The 18,995-nt window shown below is 42.3% G+C and overlaps 2 protein-coding genes across 5 annotated transcripts in view; one reads left to right on the top strand and one right to left on the bottom strand.

Annotated features, from left to right (window-relative positions):
• Positions 1–10,116, top strand: part of ATSYTF (C2 domain-containing protein) — a 44,694-nt gene extending 34,578 nt beyond the window's left edge. For 2 of the 3 annotated variants that reach the window (XM_087383819.1, XM_087383818.1), the window contains 6 exons: positions 4,831–5,034; positions 8,008–8,286; positions 8,403–8,534; positions 8,774–9,076; positions 9,192–9,372; positions 9,505–10,116. In XM_087383819.1, the coding sequence (XP_087239945.1) occupies positions 4,831–5,034; positions 8,008–8,286; positions 8,403–8,534; positions 8,774–9,076; positions 9,192–9,372; positions 9,505–9,536 (1,131 nt within the window). In that variant the 3' untranslated portion in view covers positions 9,537–10,116. The remainder of the gene's footprint in view (positions 1–4,830; positions 5,035–8,007; positions 8,287–8,402; positions 8,535–8,773; positions 9,077–9,191; positions 9,373–9,504) is intronic. The other variant, XM_087383820.1, reaches the window with a different exon arrangement.
• A 6,054-nt stretch (positions 10,117–16,170) lies between these two features.
• On the bottom strand, positions 16,171–18,057 carry LOC147895120 (actin-depolymerizing factor-like). Of its 2 annotated transcripts, none has more exons than XM_087383307.1 (3): positions 17,940–18,057; positions 17,247–17,464; positions 16,171–17,159 (listed from the first exon to the last, which is right to left on the bottom strand). In XM_087383307.1, the coding sequence occupies exons 1-3, from the start codon at positions 17,940–17,942 to the stop codon at positions 17,012–17,014; spliced, it is 369 nt and encodes a 122-aa protein (XP_087239433.1). In that variant the 5' UTR covers positions 17,943–18,057; the 3' UTR covers positions 16,171–17,011. The 2 variants fall into 2 exon arrangements, with proteins under 2 accessions (XP_087239433.1, XP_087239432.1); XM_087383306.1 differs by having other exon boundaries at positions 17,247–17,512; positions 17,940–18,046.
• Positions 18,058–18,995: the final 938 nt, after the last annotated feature.

Genomic DNA, 18,995 nt, shown 5'->3' on the forward strand with positions numbered 1-18,995 from the left:
GGGAACCATGTGAATTTCTCCTCCTTGCATAATGAGTAGTTCATACTTGTTGCATTAGAGTCTATTGCTTAAGTGCTAGGCCTACCTCTTGATTGGGAAATCTTGGTAAAGATGTCATGTCCACATTCATTACACATGGGCACTATTGGTCCATTGGTCTGTGCAAACTTGTTACAATTATGTGGGCATTCTCTTACTCGATGGGGACCATGACAATGATAACACTGTAGGGGAGGTCTCCTCACAGTACTATTTGTGTTTTGACGCGGGGGTTGCATTGAGGCGTGGAATACCGGAATTGGATAATCATCATGCATTATGTAGTGGCTGGGTCTCATTGAGGCATTGTCCTCATATAGCGGGTAATCAATCCCTTGTTGTGCGTAGTTGGTACTGTCCAAATCTTGCATCTGTTCTACTGTCACCTGATTTATTGGTGTGATTCTAGGTGGTGGTGGTTATGGTGGCACGGCTAGTACATGCCTCTTTATGGTTGGTTTACCACTTGATGTGATTCTTGCACCAGACTTGAAGAATTTGGTGGTGCTATCAAGGCAAGAGACTGCCTTGATAGATATGTGAAAAGGCTGGGGTTCTTTGGATAACGACATTGATATGTTTCATGATTTTCCCACCTTGCACAATGTGCACAATAGAGGTTGGTCGAGGTCGCATTTGCAGGAATTCCGTACTAGCATGATATTATCTGATATGGCACACCATACTGAGGGAATAGATGAGGGTTTGAGGGCATCACTTTCCCTACCCTTGTCTTCCACTATTGGCTCAGTTGATTGAGTAAGTTGGTAACTCCATATTGATTTCCTTTGACCTTGCACTCTACCTAAAGTGGATGCTTTGGAAGCACATGAAGATGGATTCACAGATGATTCCTCCTCATCATGTTGTTACTTAGGTGTATGGATGTCTTACTGCACAACTTGAACGATGTGGGGTTTATGGCAACTAAATGGTCATGAAGTTTGGATTCCCTAGCCCCTAGAGGAAGCGTGGTAACAATTGTGCATCACTCATCCTCTGATGGGGCTTGAATCTTTCATTCAAGTGCTTGATTCTGGCCATGTAATTACATAGAGATTCATAATCTCTTTGCTTTACCTCATAATGGGGCTCCATCTTGGACCACTCGAATCGAAACCCATTATGAAGGTGGCATGGAGTGTATGCCGATTGATTTTCTCCTCAAGATTTAAAGCTCTAAACCATATGCTTGCCTTACCATCTAGGCTCAAACGAAAGGAATTTAGGTTATCAAGATCACCAATATCTCCAAAGGTTTCGCAAATGCGCTCAAACCTTTCCACATGGGAAAGGTCTCCAAAGAGCACCGATATCTCCAAAGGTGACACATGGAAAACAGGATCCCCTTCTCCAGGTGATCAACTTAGAGATGATGACAGGTCTGATTCTAGATGATGACTATTCTCATTCTGACATTGATGCAAGTGTTTCCTACTACTTGCACTAGGACTCTCATAGCATCATATGTTATCACGGTTTGTGAGATGCGAGGTAGTGGAGGATAGATTGGGATTGCTCCTTACATATATCTAGGATTAAGAGTATATTGAAGGTTTGCGTTGCGGGTATATGTTGGATTTGTAGGACTGGAGCCACTAGGCATCTGTGCGGTCGCATTTGATTGGCTCAACATGATGGAGGTGTGAATAGGTGGGCCTGCAGGCATTGGCATGCCTACTCTCGCTACATATTTGTGAGTGATAGTAGGGGTATAAGGTAAGCCACCAATACCCCTAGCAAAGGTTGCAGGTTGTGGGTTACTTTGGCTTTGTTGGGTTGGTGATCTATGAAGTGATTGAATTGGAGCCACAGTTTGCTCCTCTTGGCCGATGTTAGGGTAGGCATGAGAAGCACCTATTGTTCCTTCATCCTTATATGTTTGCCTCTCCTCATTAGTTGGATTTGAAGGTGGAGGTTGTGGTCTCGAAGTAGTTGTGAATGTGGGAGTTTGTGGTGCAGGTCGTGCATCAGGCTTCCTGGATGAACTGGCATTTGCTCTTGTGGAACCCACTGGGACTTCATGGGCATGCCATAGTGAGAGTATTGCCATTCTTGAGTTTGCATGAATTGTTTGCCCTATTGGGGGTCATACTGCAAAAAGTAGGTCTCATTGTGTTTAGGAAGGTAGGCAAAATATCTGTCTCCACTCTAGTGTTGTTGGGATCCAAGAGTCATTGTGGGTGCTTGTTCCCTTTGCATGGTCTTGGATGTAGGTGGGTGGACAATCACTGGATATTCCACTTGTGCTCCTTGTTGCCCTGCAAATGGGCTTACTAGTTTTGGGATTTTTGATAGGTCAAACCTAGCCTCTAATCTTTCCATCATACTAGTAAAGTTTTCCACTAGTTGTCTAGTAGTTGAAGGTGTGGGAGATTGTGGTGCTGAGGTGCTAGATTTTGGTGCCATTCTGGCTGTAGTGTTAGGGATTTTCCATGTTGCTATCTATGCTTATCCAATCCTCGGAACTGGAGTAGTCTCCTTGGTTTTGTCCGTGCACTCATTAGAAACTGACTTTTGAGCTTCTTGACCTTAAGGACGCAAAGCTAGGTATGTAGGTAGAAAAGATAGTATTTGAGGCACTATCCTCAAGCTCAGGGCCAGCTAGTTAAGATTCTTCTTGATCTCAAATGCATGTGTTGATTGACGCAATTGAGGCCCCAAATCTAGGTTGATTCCGGTTCCACGCGTTGATCTAGCCAGCGTCCCTTTGTGGCCGACTGGTTTTTGATGAATTCTGGCTCAGATTTTGTTTCTATTCAGGGTTTTGTGTGCCATGAGGGTTCTATACTACCCAGATTCACCTATTGAAACCAACAAACAACAAAAAACTACTTCTTTTGTACATCTTATGGTGACTTCCTACTTTTCCAAAAATCTCCCTACCTCAAAAAACTCAATTCTACCTAGTTTTTTAGCTGTTTGTCACTACCACAAGCTTAGCAATTATGTTGCCTTCATCCTCCTATGATTTCAACTTGTTCTAACACCTAAACCACTCAAAAGATCAAGGAAAGGAGCCCATCATCTCCCTACAACTCCAAAGCCAGCCACCTTTTGTTACTCTACTCGGTAGTGGGCAATGGGTAGATTACAAGAGAAGCAATGTGAGTGTAAAGCATACCTCTACTCCCCGGCAGTGGCGCCAAAAAAATTAAGGGGCAAACCACCAACCTCTCAACATGCAATGGGGACTTCGAGGTGTTGTTGAAGAAGAGCTCACCTTCTCTTAACCCTCGTTTGAGAGATTTTATTCACAATGCCGTCCACGAATGTCACCTCTGTAGCTCCTGGATCGCATCTCATGAGTTGCTCCACAAGAAAAGAACATGGGGGAGAGAGAGAGGAGAGGGGAAAGTGCGAGCGTGGTACATGGGGAAGGAAACGTAGGTGTGGAAGCAACAAGGAGGGAGTAGACACAAGACACCAAAAATTGGAAGCAAGAGAGCTTGTATTCTCCACAATGCATAATGAGCTCCAAAGTACATGACCCTTGTCCAAACCCTAATTATGACCTAATTCTCCACTAGCTTACATGGCTCATCACATCAATGATACTACACATCTTTTTTGCAAATTATGGGATATTACAAGTATTTCCTCCCATATTTGCCACAGGACATACTGTTAACCAAATTGGTTACCAGTCACTGATTGATTGGTCTAGTTAATTTCGGTGATGGATTTGGAAAATGAAGTGAGTTTGTGCATTACAATACCTAGAATATTTCAGGCTAAGTTCATGTAGTGACATTCCTGGTTGAAGTATAATGTTTACATATGTGCCGAATTACAGAGTGAAAGTATGTACAATGTTTATTGGTTGACACATGTGCTGAATTGCAGAGTGAGTATTGCTCAAATCCTACTCAAAAAGGCCGTTTGGTTCAGTAGTATAAAGCAGGGCTGCCCTTAAACAAGTTCTTTTCTCGCATGTACATGCAGGAGGCTGGATTGAAAATTCCATCTATGAACACTCCACTGGTTGCAAACAGATAAAAAATAGGTTGCTATACCACTCCACCATGCTAAAAAACCTCAGGACTTAAATGCATTGTCTAGTGACTAAAAGAAACACTGGCTATAAAAAAGAGATCGTCTTTTTTCCCATGAAAATACTTCTATTAAGTACGAAAAAAGGCCCCAAGAGCAAGGGCTCGAGGCAAGAGTACATCCTGCATAGCATGAGAAAGACCAGAGAGGGTCCCGCCTGGTAAAGATCTAGGCTGGGCTGAAAGTGTATAAAAGAGATTGTTGATGGCTGGACAGCAGTAGGATACTTACCTTGTGTCAGTTCATGAGAAAGAGGACCTAGTAACTTTTGTATCTAGTATTCAAGGACAAAAGTTTGGAAAATGTTAGAAAACACTTCATTGAAATTTAATTGAAGAGGATATAATCAAATTTCCAATGGACGGGCTGGCACCACTCTGTCATGTTGACAGTGTGTAGCTCTATCAGCCTCTGTTAACATGCTTTATTTCCTGATTTGCAAGTTGAAACGAATGTGATGAGATGACGCCCTTCTGATTGGATCGGCGTAAATCATGGAGTTGTAAAGCAAGCCTTGGGGAAGCTTTTGTTGTTTTTGTCATGAAATAAAGGTTACTGGTTCTTCTTTTTTGTCTTTGTTTATGTAAGTTTGTGGATCTTAGCCTCAATTTGACTACTTATTGGGGTTTTGCATAATCTAGGTATGCCAGCATTCAAAAGTGTGTGTATGCAAGTGTTAATATTTGCTGTTGCGTTCGAAGACTTACTTTAGGTGAATTCCGGCTCATTGTATTGCAGATAGCTGTGAAACTTTTGGTGAAGGAGTGGCAATTTATGGAGGGCCCAAGAAGCGGATTCTCACGAGGATTACTTGGCTCACTCTCCAGTTTTCAAGCCACAACAGGGAGGGTTTTGAAAGTCTCAGTGGCACAAGGTAGAAACCTTGCTGCAAAGTCTGAAACTGGAAATAGCGACCCTTATGTCCTGCTGCAATATGGAAAGGTAGGAGAATGAGGAAGTTTCGTATCTATAGCTTTCTCTGTCTTAGCAGATGACTGTGTACTCTGGATAATTGAATGTGTACCACTTTACATGTTGCAGTTTGTGTCTTGGGTAATTTCTATATGTTTATCAAATAGGTTAAAGGGAAATGATTACGGAGTGTGATATTGGATTAGATGATGAAATCAAATTATTACCTCATCCAAGTTGTCTTTTATGTAGAATTGTGTATAGATTCAATAGTTTGAAATTATGGAAGATAGAATCAGTGTGAGAAATCACTTCAACGGAGGCATGAGCACAAGGCATACAATGCAATGGATTACTTAGTTACATCATTGGTGATGCATGCTATGCTTCTTTGTGGACTTTGAGTTGAAGGCTAGAAGTGAGAACAACATATTGGAAGAAAGATAAAAGGGTGTATTCCACAAATGAGCCACTAACGAACTAAGACAATGAATTGATTATTGGCCCATATACCTGTTGAGTGACAGAGAAGGGAGCAATGAACAACTAAAGTGTACTTGCAGGATTGATGAATGGATGAAAGCACAATGTACAACCATGTATGGCCTATCTTAGGACTAAGAAGTGTACAAGGCTCATACAAGGAAAATGTGGCAACAAATCCCCCTCCATGGTATGGCTGAAGTATCCAGGAAATGGCGTAGGAATACCTAGAAACTAAATCAAGGCTGCACATGTTCATCCATGATGGATATAGCAACCTACGATCGTACAGGGATAGCAGTAGATATGTAACAAAAGGTACCACGTGTAAAGCTTGCCAAAAATCACTTGCGTCTTGATCATATGATGATTGTGCTTGTAACATTAGAGCACTAAGCTTTTGGGACTGACGGAATTTGCCCCTAGAAGGTGAGGACAGATCAGGTGCAGAGGAGCGCTTGAAGAAGGCGAGGCCAGTTCAAGTTAAAAGGCGAAGGTGTTATAAGTTGTGGACAGCAAAGAACCGTTGAGAAGGTGTTGCAAGCAGCAAGCATCGGAGCGGCCTCTTCTCCATTCCCCCATTCTCTTCCAGCCTTCTGTCTTCTTTCTCTAGCATCCCATCTCTTCGTCTTTCCCACCCCCCTTCCCTTTCACTAGAACCCTTTGAGATGACGACTTTGATTGATATGACTGAGAAACCAGTCAAGATCCACGTTCGTCAGTTGGATGACAACAACTATGGGGTTTGGAGAGTGATGATGGGGTCTGTTCTTCAATCTTATAATCTGGCCACTTTTGCGTTACAAGCCAGATCCGCCTATAGAGAACCTTGGAATCCTTGAGCAAAAGGATGTAGAGACTATGGCCTAGCTTTTGTTCTTGTTTATTCCTTTATCTTTCTGAATTTTACTCCTCAGGTTATCAACCACGTCAAGCACATGACGTTAGCAAAGGGCATTCTGGAGCATCTGGTGTCTCTCTACAACAGACTCAGCCGATAAAGTGAGTCTCCCTTGAAGCGCAGATGAGAGTGTCAAACCTTGCTAAGTTTGCCACCATGCGAGAGCATATCAACAAACTGCAGGCACTTCAACAGGAGGTACTCTAGGCAAGCAAGGAGACTTCTTTAGAGGACATGGCCATCATGCTGTGGTCCCATTTACCATTCCAGTACTCAGCTTTCTACTCTTCTCTTATCACCGGGGAAGAGATTGTGTCTTTGATATCACTTGGATTCAAGAGCAACCTGTGAGGGATTTGTAATAGCACATGGCTTCACACCACAGTGTGTCACGATGCATCTTGGGGAGGAAGAGGTACTATTATCCTCCATGCAAGAGTAAGGTGGAAATCTACTTGGGGGCTTGAAAGATCTCGAAAGTGACTGGTGATACACTCACAAAGCAAGTGGATGTAATAGCAGGATATTGTACAAAAGAAGGTGAACCTAGGAAGCAAAGTTTCAAAGGTATATGCAATCTTCATATGGTCACTATAGGCTTGGTCATACCGCTCGTTCAAATGGCCACAAGCACACATGAACCTTGCGCCATCTGAAGAACAAATAGTATCTTAAGGGCCATGTTCTTGCAAGATGTTGCATACGCTCAGAATGGTGTTGGAAAAGTTGGAGATGAACTATGCACCATGTCACAGACCGTAGGGCATCCAATCAGAAGTCAACATGCATCTATGCATGTGTTTTGGTGCATTTTGATTGGGCACAATGTGTCAGTTCCACATAGGAGAGGGCTGAGACCCTATCTTTTGTGAGGATCCACTAGGTGGCACCCTCACACCTCCTTGCCTCCTTAGACAGGGTTTTTTATAATTGGGTTCATGGTGCATTTTGCAGTTATGGATTTTCGGTAGTATGCTTTCATTCTAGCCAATGGTGGCATTTTCATCGCAGCAATTCCTTGTATGGCCTCCACCGGTTTTCTTTCAATTGGCTGGAGGTTATTTTGTGAGAGAACATCTATTGAAAGTCAAAATCATAGGTGATGAGCCTGCAAGTTGGGCATAGCATTGACACAACGCCTTGCCATTTGGGGGTCGAACTAACTTCCAATTAGCTATAAGGGCTTCGTTACTATGACCTTCACGAGATAGGAGTAACCCGCGCACTTTCAAGATGTAGTGCTTTGTTGCTTTAAGGGATGATTCTGAAAAGATGTTTGCCAAAGATAATGACAGTCGGCTTTCTCTCCTAAGGATAAGGCCAAGAGAAGGGCATGGTCAAGGGTCAACAAGGGGGACGGGTGGGGGCGGGGGGGGGGGTGTTTCCAAAGAAGTCACATGAGGTTTTGTTTTTTATTTCTATTAACTTTTTTAGTGCCTTGTGAACCATTTCTTGTTTTCGTCAATATGTTTGTGCAGGATGTGGCTCTTGTGAGGGACACATTGAGAAAAAACTTTGTACATTCTTGCTGATCTTGTCAGTTGTTTGTTTCTTTTATTTCCAACTTTTGTCCTGATGGTTTTTTTTTTTGGGTGTATTTTTATTATCTTTGGTTGCAGACAGTGCGCAAAACAAAGATAATACCACAGAATATCAATCCGGTTTGGAACCAAACATTTGAATTTGCAGAGATTGGCGGTGGGGAATACTTGAAACTCAAGTGTTATGATGCTGACCTGCTAATTGATGATACTTTGGGAGGTGCTCATGTGAACTTGGAAGGGCTTGGAGATGATGAGTTGAAGGATATATGGGTACCTCTTGAAAATACAGATACTGGGGAGATAAGATTGATTATCAAAGCTGTCAGATCCCAGGCCAACCTTGACACATCCAAGGTCATCCTTTTAACTTTATTGTAGAGGTAGTAATGGTACATGCCTTAGTAGGACATGCTGTTGCAAAATTTTACTCTGAAGCACAGTCATCGTGCTGGTCATGGATTAAAAAACAGGGTGCCACTTCAACAAATGGCATGCTGGAACTCGTGCTACTTGAGGCTAGAGATTTAGTAGCAGCAGACCTGCGTGGAACCAGTGATCCCTTTGTAAGTGTTCACTATGGTAATCAAAAGAAAAGGACAAAGGTAATCCATGTTTTTGGCTCTTTGGTACTTCATGCAACACTTTGATATTTACGTTCAAGCTAGCATGGTTTCTATTTTTTATTAATTAAGAGGTTTAAATGACATGTGAGGTATCATTTGGCTGGGTTTCACGGGTTCTACTTTGATTATGTGGTCCTGTTCTCGATTTTTCTCTTTATAAGAAGGGATGGGTATGTAGATGTTTTAATTTTGCATCCTTTTTTTGGGGGGGACTACAGGTGGTTTATAAAACCTTGCATCCACAATGGAATCAAACATTAGAATTTCCAGATGATGGCAAAGTGTTGGAACTTCATGTCAAGGACCACAACACTGTCTTGCCTACTTCAAGTATTGGTTCTTGTATTGTGGAGTATAAGAGTCTACCACATAATCAGACGGTAGACAAGTGGATTCCTCTTCAAGGGGTAAGAAAAGGGGAGATACATGTACAGGTCACAAGACGGTTTCATCAGATTAACAAAATTCCTAGGGATAATGCTGTGAATACCAATGCGTTGCTATCAAAAATGTCCACAAAGGTGATTTACATGATGGTCTTCTTGCCTTTTTTCTTCCTCTGCAATTCTCGGCTAGAGAAGTAGACATCTAGGCTTAATTTGTTCAGTAAAATAGCCATCCACTTGTTTTCAACAGATTTGCGCTATTATCAGGGAAGCACACAGTTTGGCAGAAGAGGGTGAAATGGAACAGCTGTGTAATAAGATCGATGAAGTGGAGTCTGTAGAAGATCAACAAGATGTATTTATATTGCAATTATTGAAGGAGAAAGAGATGCTTCTTTCAAAAATCAATGAGCTTGAAAAAGCCATGGAAGGTGTGAAGCTGGTTTCTTAAAGAGTCATATGAGGAATTGCTTCTGATCCAGTTACAACAATAGAGGCCAGACTTTGGCATCTGCAAGATGACAGTGATGATCAACTTTCCTTCATTCACATTTTTTTTGAAGGACATACGGGAGAGAGAGCGGCACTGAAGTGAGGGCCTGCAAACTTCTGGAAATAGCTTCCCAGGTATGTTTTACGACCATCTGTTTCTTTTACACAGCTTGAAACATGTTGATGATGCGTGTACATTTGATCAGAGAGGTTTCACGAATGCAAAATTGAAGGTCCTCACTACATTTGTAAAGACATCGCTTATCCAATCCAGAAATGTGCTACAATTTTGCACATACTTTCAAGAGTTGGAATAACGTGTGCTGAGACCAGTCAATGTTTTTGTGACAGCAATAAAATTTGAAACAGGCAGATACTTGACTACAAAATTGTAAACAAAGGTCCTCACTACATTTGTAAAGCCACTTATAATCCACTCCAGAAAAATGCTGCAATTTCGCACATACTTTAAAGTGTTGGAATAACTCATGCTGAGAACAGGCAAGGATACTTCACTAAAAAATTTGCAAACATGCCTTAGCAGCAAGGGGTTGTGATCAAAATTCATATTCTTTTTTGGAATCTTTTGATTGAAGTGAAGGAATTGAGAAATGCATCTGTAAAGGTTATATTTATAACCACGCTTAACTTAGAATCGAATGGTTTAGTTATAGAATTGAGCAATGAGGAATGTGCCAAGTAGACATAGATGCTCATGCCATATGATAGCATGTTCCATGCTTTGCCATTTCTGACAAACAATTGAAAATATTGTTAAAATCTTACTTGTAAGAGTCTGTGTCTAGTTTCACTGCTCCTAATTTAGTTAAGGTAAACGAAAATAAATTGTTTACAAATTTGGTTTAATATTTTGATGCATGAATACATGTTATTATATATGAAAGTTTGACCTGCTTGGTCTTATTTGTGTAAAATGGTTTAAAGATGTATGCAAGCTTCATAATTTGTTTATTTATAACGTGAGCTAGCAGTTGTTCATGTATAGTGGATATGAGCAGTCAGTTTAGTTTTCTTTAATGAAAATCGAATCTAGTTTGTATGTTAAAACTGGTCCTAATCGATCTTTGAAAATGATATAAGAATTATGTTTATTTGGTACCCTTAGTAAGCTCTAAAAAATTATTTTATAAAATGTTCTAGATTTTAATGGTTTGGGTAAGCTAGTTGATTGCCGTTTTGAGTGGGAGAAAAATGGTGAACTACAACTTCTCTTATTGAGTGCTCGTTTCATGTTATGCCAAGGAGGTACAATTCAATTGGAGGGCCTCAGGGTTCATTGAAGTTCTCGTACGGAACTGCTGCTGCTCCCCTTGCTGGCGACCTGCTCCTTATCTCTCGGCCTGTTTCTGCCCCTCTCCACTTGGAGAGCTGAGGGGGAGGGTGGAGATGCTAGGAAGGCGGCTGGAAGGGGGCTCTATCTATGGACAGCAAGGAGAGGTCCTGCTGCTTGGAGTATTCAATGCCAGGACACACACCATGCAGGCAGAGATCCTAGACTTCCTGAATGATGCCATTCAGCTCCCACAGGCAGACATCATGCAGGATTGTGGCCACAATTCCGAAGATACACATGAGCAGGCTTGTTGGATATGTGTAGGGCCCATGAGCTTAACATATACAACAGCCTGCAGGGATGACCCGAATCAGACAGATACACACGCAGTCCCCATGGGAGTGGCCATAGAGATGTTGATATGTCATCTGTCATAGATCTCCAGCCCCCTCATGCCAGGGGCACCACTCTCACATCTCCTTCCATCTACCCCTACCCCAGTCCATCCCACATATGCCACCTTTCACCTCTTCCACATATTACCAATATGACTTCGTTCATTTTGTGCTAGCCTTTGTCACAGTTGAGTCTGCCCACCTCCGGAGTGCCGACAGAAACTCAGTAGGTAAGACCTTTGTAAAAATGGATGCTTATTTATGTCTGGTTGTGCGGATATGTATGTGTGAGAACATATGTTTATACTATGGTCTACACCCACTGTTGGGAGCCCTGTGCAAAGAGGCATTGGTATCTTCCACAAATCTCCTAGTATTGAGGGCATCTCATGAGCACATGCTCCTCTTTCTCCACCTACTGCAGATCACATAGGGTAGTCGCAGCTCGCAGTGGTGTTGGGTAGCCTTACCCTCTCATCTAGTCTCCATGTGGACCTTGTGGATGGATGTCTAAAAGCTTACCCATGGCTATCTGTCTTGCATGTGACGGATGAATCTGCAAGTATCCCGGTGACTAAATGAAACTATCCTCGGTCAGATGGAGGAAATGCTCTTTGTAGAGTGCATTCTTGGTAGCATGTGGCTGTGTCAGAGAGCTAACCTAATGTAAACCTGCCACAAATCATCTCTAATAGTCCAATGCACCTCTTGTTGCCATGTCAGGCCAAGTGTAGGCACATCTTGGGAGTACTCATATGGAGGGAGATGGTCAACGGACATGCCCAATGCACAAAATGATCTAGTGGCTTTCGAGTACCAACATCTCGTATTCCCATCGGTTGCTGGTGCTCTTGTCATAGCCTTGGACCCTATCTAGGTATGTGATGATTTGGAACAAGAGGTCTATGTGCATAGGACGTGCTGCGGACTCGGCTGGTATGATGTCATGCGGATCATGCAGGAGAGCATCATGACTTGTAGTCTCTCAAAACTAGCCCACTCAAATATTGTGAAGCTCACACCGAAGAAGGCTCGTGCATATACAGATGTTGGTCTAACAAGAGGAGGGCCTTCGTGTGTACATGCTAAAAGCGTGCGTGTAAGCACTATCTCTCCGATGTCGCTCATGAAGCATTCTCTCTCCAATCTCAAGCTAGGTTGGTGCAAGCTGTTGGATTCATACTGAACCAAGGTCTAGTGAGTGCACCCTAGGTACATGTACGATGTGACAACCTTGACCTCTACCCTTGTAAAAGTGAATGATTTGTCTTGGAACTAGATACTCTACTAGTATTGAAGATCATAACCTTGGTCTTGGCAAGGTTAACCTTCATGTGTTGGCTTTCAAAGAATGCCAGTAAGACTCCCTGGTGGATCTGTTAACTTGGTACTATGTCAAGAACCAAGACAAAATCATCTATGTATAGCAAGATAGAGACCAGAGTCTCTGCTAATGCCAAGCCCCACCCCCGCCAATGCGTCAATGTAAAGATTGAGTAGGGTGGGGGATAGTGGACATCCTTGCTTCACAACAATGGTGGTACTCACCTTCTCGCGCATGCCATGTGCAGTAGGAACTCTGTATGTGACTCTCTGTCATTATTGCCCAAACAACATCATCTGCAACCCCCCCGTGCTTGAAGTCATGATATGAGACGGGCCTATGGGACTGAGTTGAATGCCTTGCAAAAATTCACAAAGCAACAATAACCCCTCTGCCTTTGATGCTTGGCCACCTCAATAATGGCTTTGAGGGTGAGAAAATGTGGTCCAAGGTGGAGTGATCCCATCTAAACCCTACCTTGCCTCCGCCATGCATACATGTCTGCTCTACTATTTAAAGGACGGACATAGATACGTTAGCCATCATATGGCCTACCATGATGATCCGATAGTTTAAAATGTCCATTGGGTCTCCTACTTCGTGTATGGGGAAAAATGGTGCGAGTGGTACAACTAGTGGGGGAGCCCAAAGAGAAAGGATCATTGAATAGCTTGGCCGAGATTGATGTAAGTCTTTCCATTTTGTAGCTGCTTAATTGCATCTTCTAGTTGAGATGTATTGAAAATAGTGGAGATAGTAGAGTGAGGAATATCAAAGATGCTTGGTCAAAGTTTGTTGGGACATCATACAATGTAGACGCATAGTTCTTCCAAGGAGTGACGTCTTGGATGAATTTTCTCTCCAAGACTTTCATATGTAATTCCTTGGGAGTATTGAATAGGATACTCGTGAGCTCTTGCTCGTGCTTGGCAAAAAACTATTGTATATTGAGTCGTACTAAGTGTCGATTCTCTTGTCCTTGGTTCCCTATGTGGGTGCCCTTGCTTGGTCTCAAAGTGCCAGTGTTACTTGAGGGCTTTGCACTCATCATCGTACCAGCCATTTTGAGGAACACGCCTCTCCTTCGGCTTCCCTGTGGACTTGAGTATGAGGGGAAAGACTGTTGAGCTGCCATGCGGATAGATGAGTGAAGAAAGGGTTTGGTAGTGAGGGTGGGTGGGCTGGCTGTCTAGATCCTCTAGGAGAGTGGCCAGGTAGCTATTACTCATTTCACTTATTTTTAAATCCAATGTTAAGTTAGACAACCTATTTGAGTCCACCTTTTCACATTGTTGCTTTGGTGGCAACCTATTTTACTCCATGCTTACCACTTTGTTGCTGAGAGATCCTTACATGGAAACTTATTGAGTCTATCTTTTTCCAGCTCATCACCTATCATTACGAGACTCTTGTATGTACATCAAGTTTCTTTGCCTTCTAATAAGCATAGAAAATCTTTCACGTTTGCTTAAAAAAATACATTGGCTACATTGTTGTGGTCTCTCATCTTATGTCCAAGAGGCAATTTGTCTACTTTGGCTACATTACACCAACCGTACTAAATCCTATCTATGATGAACCAAGATTTCACTTAGGGCTACCATTGGCACATACTAATAGCATCCTTCAAACTTGTTTATAAGCTACATGTGATAGTGCATATAGCTATACGCTACAAGACCTTTTGATTTTAGCTTGAGCAAAAAGAGTAGAGCTCATTCATAGGCATGCTCAATTTCTATAGTTCAACTTTGGGATAAGGCAAACAAAAACTTTGTGTAAGTTTTCTAAATAGCCTCTTATCTAAACCTCTTTGCTTACAATATATCTAAACCACTATATATAAACCTCTTTGCTTACTATTTGTGGTTCATGAGTTTTTACTTTTTGCAAGTTCTCACAATGTTCAAAGTGCACTTGTATCTAAACCACTATATATAAACCTCTTTGCTAACTATTTGTGGTTCATGAATTTTTACTTTTCGCAATTTCTCACAATGTTGAAAGTGCACTTGTAGCTATACTTTAAAAGCTACTTTAATGAATCCCATACTTTTGGTGAATTTAGCACAAGTCAATCCTTGTCCTAAAATAGCGAGTCCTTTTTTTTTCTGAATAAGTTGAACGGATCATACTGAGGGTTTGTCAAGGCCACAACAAAAAATCCAAGAACAAAAATCGGTTGATATCTCCCTTTTACAGAGTTGGAGACATCCTTGCAGTATTCCCTCGATCATATCTACTTTATAGCAATATAAGATTGATTCCCAAAGGCACAATTGTTCCTTACTAGACAAATGGCATGAAGCAAAGAACTCCCCATCACTGACCAAACTAGAGATAACTTGGAGATGAAAGAAAGGAAATCTCCAAACAAAGTAGGTCATAAGCCCAAAAGAGGAGATTGCTTGATGCACATTCCTTCAGTGACCGTGCATACCCAAACGACGTGAATGATTGTCTCGTGGGCATGATTGCAAAGCTGGCACCATGTGCCAATAAGAGAATCTTCCAATTTTGGCATGGACTAGTAGCCATTGCATCATGTTTACAAAGAATCAAAGCTAGAAAACTAAAACCTTGCCATTGTTTTGCACGTCTCTTAAAGCCCCAAGCATATGGACATTTAAGAAAAAGGGAGAGCTCGGACATTTAAGAAAAAGGGAGAGCTCCAAATGTAACAATGAGAGACCTTAAGTTCCTTAGTTGAGTGCCGTTCCTCAAAGTTCATCCAACTCACCGCTCAAAAGTATCATTAGAATGTCGAAAGGCCACCAATCCACACCATAGGGTCTGTCTAAAAATAGTTAGCTTTAGCTATCGGTCACATGTGACCCAAGAATCTTTGTTGTTGTCCCAAATCTCAAACCATCTAATGATGCCTTTGTTGTGCAACTTCCTTGCCATTCTGAGATTCTTAAAGAGGAAAGAGGATTGCCATTGGATGTAATAATAGTATTCCACCAAATAGGCATGTTAAAGCTTGCAATTGCCTTATAGTCCCAACCGGCCTTTCCATGAGTAGAGAATGGGGGTGCACTAAGGCCTTGTTTTCCTTCATGCAGTGAGACCTTGCCAAAATATCACATTAAGGAGGCTAGAACATGTTTGACTATTAAAACCTAGAATTCCAACCAATACGTTCTTAGAAATGTTCACTCCAAGAGGAGATCCTAGACGTCAAAACTTTATCCTTAAAGGATCGAAGTAATCTTGTACTTTTCAAGTCCACGTGGTTATCATTTCCATTGACATTACATGTCGTAAGTTGTAAATTTTAACCAATGCAAAGCAATCAATTATTGTATCAAAGCATCAAGCTTAGATTCTAATAATAAGTTCACACCATCTGTAAACACTTGGCTGGTGAAATGTTCTCAAGTGTGATTTCACACCTATCTATGAAGAGGCGAACGTTACTAAACAAGCTTCATGTTCAAGAGGAGCCACTGCCTCGGTTGAGTGCATAGTACATGGCAAGGGTGAGATTCAGGTCCTAGCAACCTGGACATAAGCCACTTGAACCTTAGAGCAACACCACAATCCTCCGCCCAATAAAATCGAGAGCTGCAAGTACAAGATGCTATCCTCTGTACCCAACCTCACTTCCTTGGCAATAGTTTTGTAAGCAAGGATCAACAGAGTAAGCAATCTTCAATCACTCACATTGGGATTTTTAGAAATAGACTTGTTCAGCCCAAGGTTGACATTATTGAGTCTTGGTGACATCCGGAGTTGGCAGTATCAGTCAAATCCAAATGCGAGTGTTCGCAAAAGTTTCAGGTGGGATAGTAATAGTTTTAAGCCCTGGTTTATGAAGTCCGAAACAAGGGCAAGACCCAAGATCTAAAATTGAAGACACTTGGTCTACAACTTAGCATTACAACTGTAGTCCACGCTTGATGGAGAAGCCCAGCTTACAATAAAGATAAGGAACTCAAAATTACAGTAGAAAATGTGAAATTACAAAGGGAGTTTTGCTATCAATCAGATAAGCCTGACTCAATTCCGCTTGTACAACTGTATGTGCTGTTTATGAAGACCAAAAAACAGTATATGCTAGAGTAAAGTATCAATCAGACGAGCCTTACCGAGTTTCAGCAAGATACTGACACAGACTAATTCTAAGTCGAATTTCACACTCCGGCCTTCACGATATGCCTACATAAAACACGGCCAACACTACACTTTGAAGGCATTGAAGCGATCAGTTCTCTTTGAGCGTGCACTAAATCAACACCAACCTAGCAGAACTAGCCAGGTGCTTACAAAGTCTGAATTTTACAAGCGGGCAATGTGATTGTAAAGGCAATCAATCACTTCATTTGCGTCCAAATCCCTTTTAAGACATAATAGGCAACCTTCGTTTTCAGAGACCCTGCACATCATGATAATTTCCATTGCAATGGCAAACTTGCAGGCCCCCAGACAATTTCTGCCAATGAACGCTCCACTTCATCCATTTGGCTGCCAAAAAATCGAAGATCACACAACTAATAGATCAGGACCTGACTCGCGCCAAAAGCCACAATCAATCATGAACACTGTGCATAAACGATCACGCATTAGAATGCCCGTTCCTTCAGTTTCTCGATATCTATCTCTGTCGGATCGGTCGCCTGAACTTCGTAAATCACGTCAATCTCCCGCTTAAAACGGTCCTTGGAGCTGGCGTAAAGCATCTTGGTCCTCACACGCGAGATATCGGGGGACCTGAACCCAAGACCACTCATTAGTCCTAAATTATACAGAAAGTTTGTGAGGAAAACTCGTACGAGAAACCTCTAGCGCAGGACTGACCATGCAACGAAGAAAATCTTGCTTTTCTGACAGTTGTCCTCCGTCACAAAGTCGTAATCGTAAACGGCATATCTACAATCCTTCTCCGGAAGAGAACCCGTAAAATCCTCGTAGCTTTCAGCAGGTCCGCCTGTCTTTTCCACAACAATCTTCTGCGATGACTCGTCGATTTTGAAAATGATGTATCGGTATGTCTTCTTCCTTTTCAATTCGAGAAACTGGAGTTTGCAGTTGTCGTCAACAGCCATCCCAGAGGCAGCATTGGCCTCCAATATAAGCGAGAGCAATTAAGCAAAGCAACAATGAAAGTTTTCATAATCTAGCAGCCGGAGCAAGATAAGACGAATTTTTTTTTAATGAAATGCCATGTTTGACAAGGCTAATGTGGGAAAGAGCAGGATAACGGAACGCGCTACATCCGAGACATCCGAGAAGCAAATACATATAGAGATGGAGAGAGCGAGATCCATGGATCCGATGGCCACTAATGTACAGAGTCTAACACAGACTCTAACGGTACGGATGCTCTCGCGACATCTACACCACGCTGATTTTCCACGGTCTCTCGTGGCTGTTCTATTTTCCTTTTCAAGACGCAGCATGAATAAACGGGAAGCACAGAGAGGATGAGGTTCTCGATTGCAGCACGGGGATATCGAAGACAGAGCAGGGAAAGAAGGGGAAGAGACTTACCATGGAGAACGAGCAGCAAAGAGCTGTGGAGCGATGGAATGGCTATGGCGATCGCTGTGGCTGTGGCTATGGCGATGGCGATGAGATGAAGAGAAGACGAATATGGGGATGAAAAACGGATGAACTAAAATAAGACGATGAAGATGAAGAGCTCTAAGGTGACGTGGCCCCCTCTCTCGGCTCTCAACTGACATTGACATTGCTCTCGTGTCATACACCTAACATGCCTCTCACCCTCTCGCTTGGCTGTCCGTGTCTATGCCTGTGTTTGTGTCTCTGTCGCCTCAGGTGTTTTATGAGAGACATGACTCTTCTTGGGCTCTCTCTCGGCTTGACGGCATCTCGCTCAGTCCTGCACGCCGCCACTCCGAGCTCTGCTTACACAGCCCTGGCCTTGCACATGCCTTGGTGGACACTTTCTGGGAGATTGTGGCGCGCATGCACGGTTGGAGAGCCAGATTTACAGAGGCTTTGGGTGGCTCCCAAGTCCACTATTCAACACACTTTGGCGAGTATATGGACAAACATGATGCATGTGCCAAAAGGAGCTCTCTCTCTCTGTCTCTCTCTCTCTATCAATCTATATATGTGTGTGTGTGTGTTTGCGGGGGGGGGGGATGGGGGCACTTGCTATACGCATATGTATATATGTGTGTATATGCACATACATATACAGTTGTGTATGACATATGTGCACACATGCTCACATGTATAGAGAGAGAGTCCTCATCACAATGATGTCCAAAAGAACACAATGTTACAAAAGAAATTCTTAAAGCTTCCAAAGCCATATACAAAAGGATCCAATAGATCTCCTAATAAGTTGAATTGTGTTTGTTGAGTATAGAGCAAGACAACTTCTTCAAAAAGATACAATAGCTCTACATAGAGCTCCCCTAATAAATTGAATTGCATTTGTTGAGTAAATTGGGTTACATGAAACCTGAATTTTTGTTTATTGACATTTTAAGATCCTACCTTGAGACCCAGCGGACCGAGTCTCTAACTCGTCATATAGATAGGTGATGCAACTCGTTTCTCTTAGCACAACATGCA

Source organism: Dipteris shenzhenensis, chromosome 13, assembly GCF_047967505.1.
Source record: "Dipteris shenzhenensis isolate YYH24624 ecotype China chromosome 13, Dip_SZ_1.0, whole genome shotgun sequence".
In the NCBI taxonomy this organism is placed as follows: Eukaryota; Viridiplantae; Streptophyta; class Polypodiopsida; order Gleicheniales; family Dipteridaceae; genus Dipteris; species Dipteris shenzhenensis.

Coding starts and splice junctions, on each gene's coding strand:
- LOC147895120 (XM_087383306.1), bottom strand. Junction 17,160..17,246: donor AAGATTTTCTTCGTTGCATG/GTCAGTCCTGCG, acceptor TCTTGGGTTCAG/GTCCCCCGATATCTCGCGTG.